Source organism: Laccaria bicolor, genomic scaffold (genome assembly GCF_000143565.1).
Source record: "Laccaria bicolor S238N-H82 LACBIscaffold_41 genomic scaffold, whole genome shotgun sequence".
Taxonomy (NCBI): domain Eukaryota; kingdom Fungi; phylum Basidiomycota; class Agaricomycetes; order Agaricales; family Hydnangiaceae; genus Laccaria; species Laccaria bicolor.
The window spans coordinates 38,855-40,389 of record NW_001889912.1 but is presented as its reverse complement, the minus strand read 5'-3'; the positions used below and the strand labels follow the sequence as shown (position 1 = coordinate 40,389).

The 1,535-nt window shown below is 52.8% G+C and overlaps 2 protein-coding genes across 2 annotated transcripts; both read left to right on the top strand.

Moving 5' to 3' along the window:
* Nucleotides 1-30: 30 nt before the first annotated feature.
* LACBIDRAFT_309600 (uncharacterized protein) lies at nucleotides 31-645 on the top strand (the record flags this gene model as incomplete). The annotated part of the gene is made up of 1 exon (XM_001886989.1): nucleotides 31-645. The coding sequence occupies one exon, from the start codon at nucleotides 31-33 to the stop codon at nucleotides 643-645; it is 615 nt and encodes a 204-aa protein (XP_001887024.1).
* Nucleotides 646-744: 99 nt separating this feature from the next.
* On the top strand, nucleotides 745-1,071 carry LACBIDRAFT_332407 (uncharacterized protein; the record flags this gene model as incomplete). The annotated part of the gene is made up of 1 exon (XM_001886988.1): nucleotides 745-1,071. One exon carries the CDS (start codon nucleotides 745-747, stop codon nucleotides 1,069-1,071), a length of 327 nt encoding a protein of 108 aa, XP_001887023.1.
* Between the last annotated feature and the right edge of the window lie 464 nt (nucleotides 1,072-1,535).

Genomic DNA, 1,535 nt, shown 5'->3' with positions numbered 1-1,535 from the left:
CATCAAGCCCGGACCGTGAGTTATCCCAGCATGGTCCAGCAAGGCACGAGGTGTGAATCTCTTGGGATCCATAAACAAAGTCTGAACGATCTGCAGTCTTCCCAGTTCAAGCTTGAAGTCAGCGCGCAAATGAAGCGTGGCGCCGTTGGGGCGCAGTGGAGCCTGGAAATGCAAGAGTCATCTGCTTTGATTGGCGCCATCCTGAGTATCATACATCCACAACTTTATGAGCAGGGAATGGAGGCACTCCGCCGCCTCGAGACAGAAAATGGGTTTGTGGATGATGAGGAAGAATTGTACACGGCGCTGAAGCATTGGACTCCCCCTTTCAGCGCCTTGTCAGTGATTAGCAACCGGTCAACACCAGTACACCGTGACACCAAAGGGCGGAATGAGTGGATTGATGTCCTAGTGCCTTTGGGAGAGAAAGACTCGACTGGAATCATGGATTTCCCGGGTTTAGGCATATCCATCAAGTACAACCCATCGACAATAGTTGGGGTTGCTGGCAAAGTGATCTCACATGGGGCAGTGTTTGAAGGGGGAGAAAGGGGGTGCATTTCATACTACATGCGCAATAAAGTTCATGAGAGGTTAGGAGTTCCAGCGGGCACATGGATGAACACCAGTATATATGATTGCTAGCTGCCATTCGGTGAGCGCCATTACACAGTAACTTTGCCGTTGTGGCTAGTGCGCCTGCGCCGCCTGGTAAGTTTTCAGAGCTAGCGCCTGTTGGTCACAATGGCGCTGGCGCCTCTTCGTCAAAATGGTGCTGGCGCCTCTTCGTCAACATGGCGCTGGCGCCTCTTCGTCAACATGGTGCTGGCGCCTCTTAGTCACAAGGTCCGCATGCGTGGACCCTCGAAAGTCAACGGTCCTTGCTCCGCACCCAGAAGAGATATATACATGTCCTATCGCTCAAGTAAAAATTGCCTCTCAAGAGTCACCCTCATCAAGATCCATCGGCCCAGATCCATCTTCATCTCCCTCACTACCACCTGGCTGCGCCTCTCTGAAGGCAGGCCAACCATAATCACTTGCGGAGTCACCAGTGCTGGAGTGTCCTGATGCTGGCCAACTCAAGCCTGTGGAGGACACAGGAGAAGGTTGGTATTCTGGTTGCTCTTCGTCTTCAGGTTGCTGTTCAAAGTAAGGGGCGACGGCGCCCGTGCGGAGCGCCCCAGCATCCTGCCAAGGGCCTGCGGGTACAGGACCGACGGGCTGCAAGCGAATCTCCCGTTGATGTAGCCGGTCCATCAAAATCTCAATGGCCTCTATGTCGTTTCGGAGCTGGTCTTGTTCCATGCGACCACGAAAAAAGAGGTGTTGGACCCACATCTGTGCGCCATGAACCTTTGCTGCTGCTGTGGCCGCATGCACTGGCAGAACTGGAATGCCAGCCTCATCGTCCTCGACTTCCATGTTGGGTTCACAGTATGGCTAAACAGTAGAAGGTATCAATAAAATCGATGGACAACAGATCAAGTGTGTAAATACCTGTCCCATGGCTTCGATCCACTACAAAAAGCTAT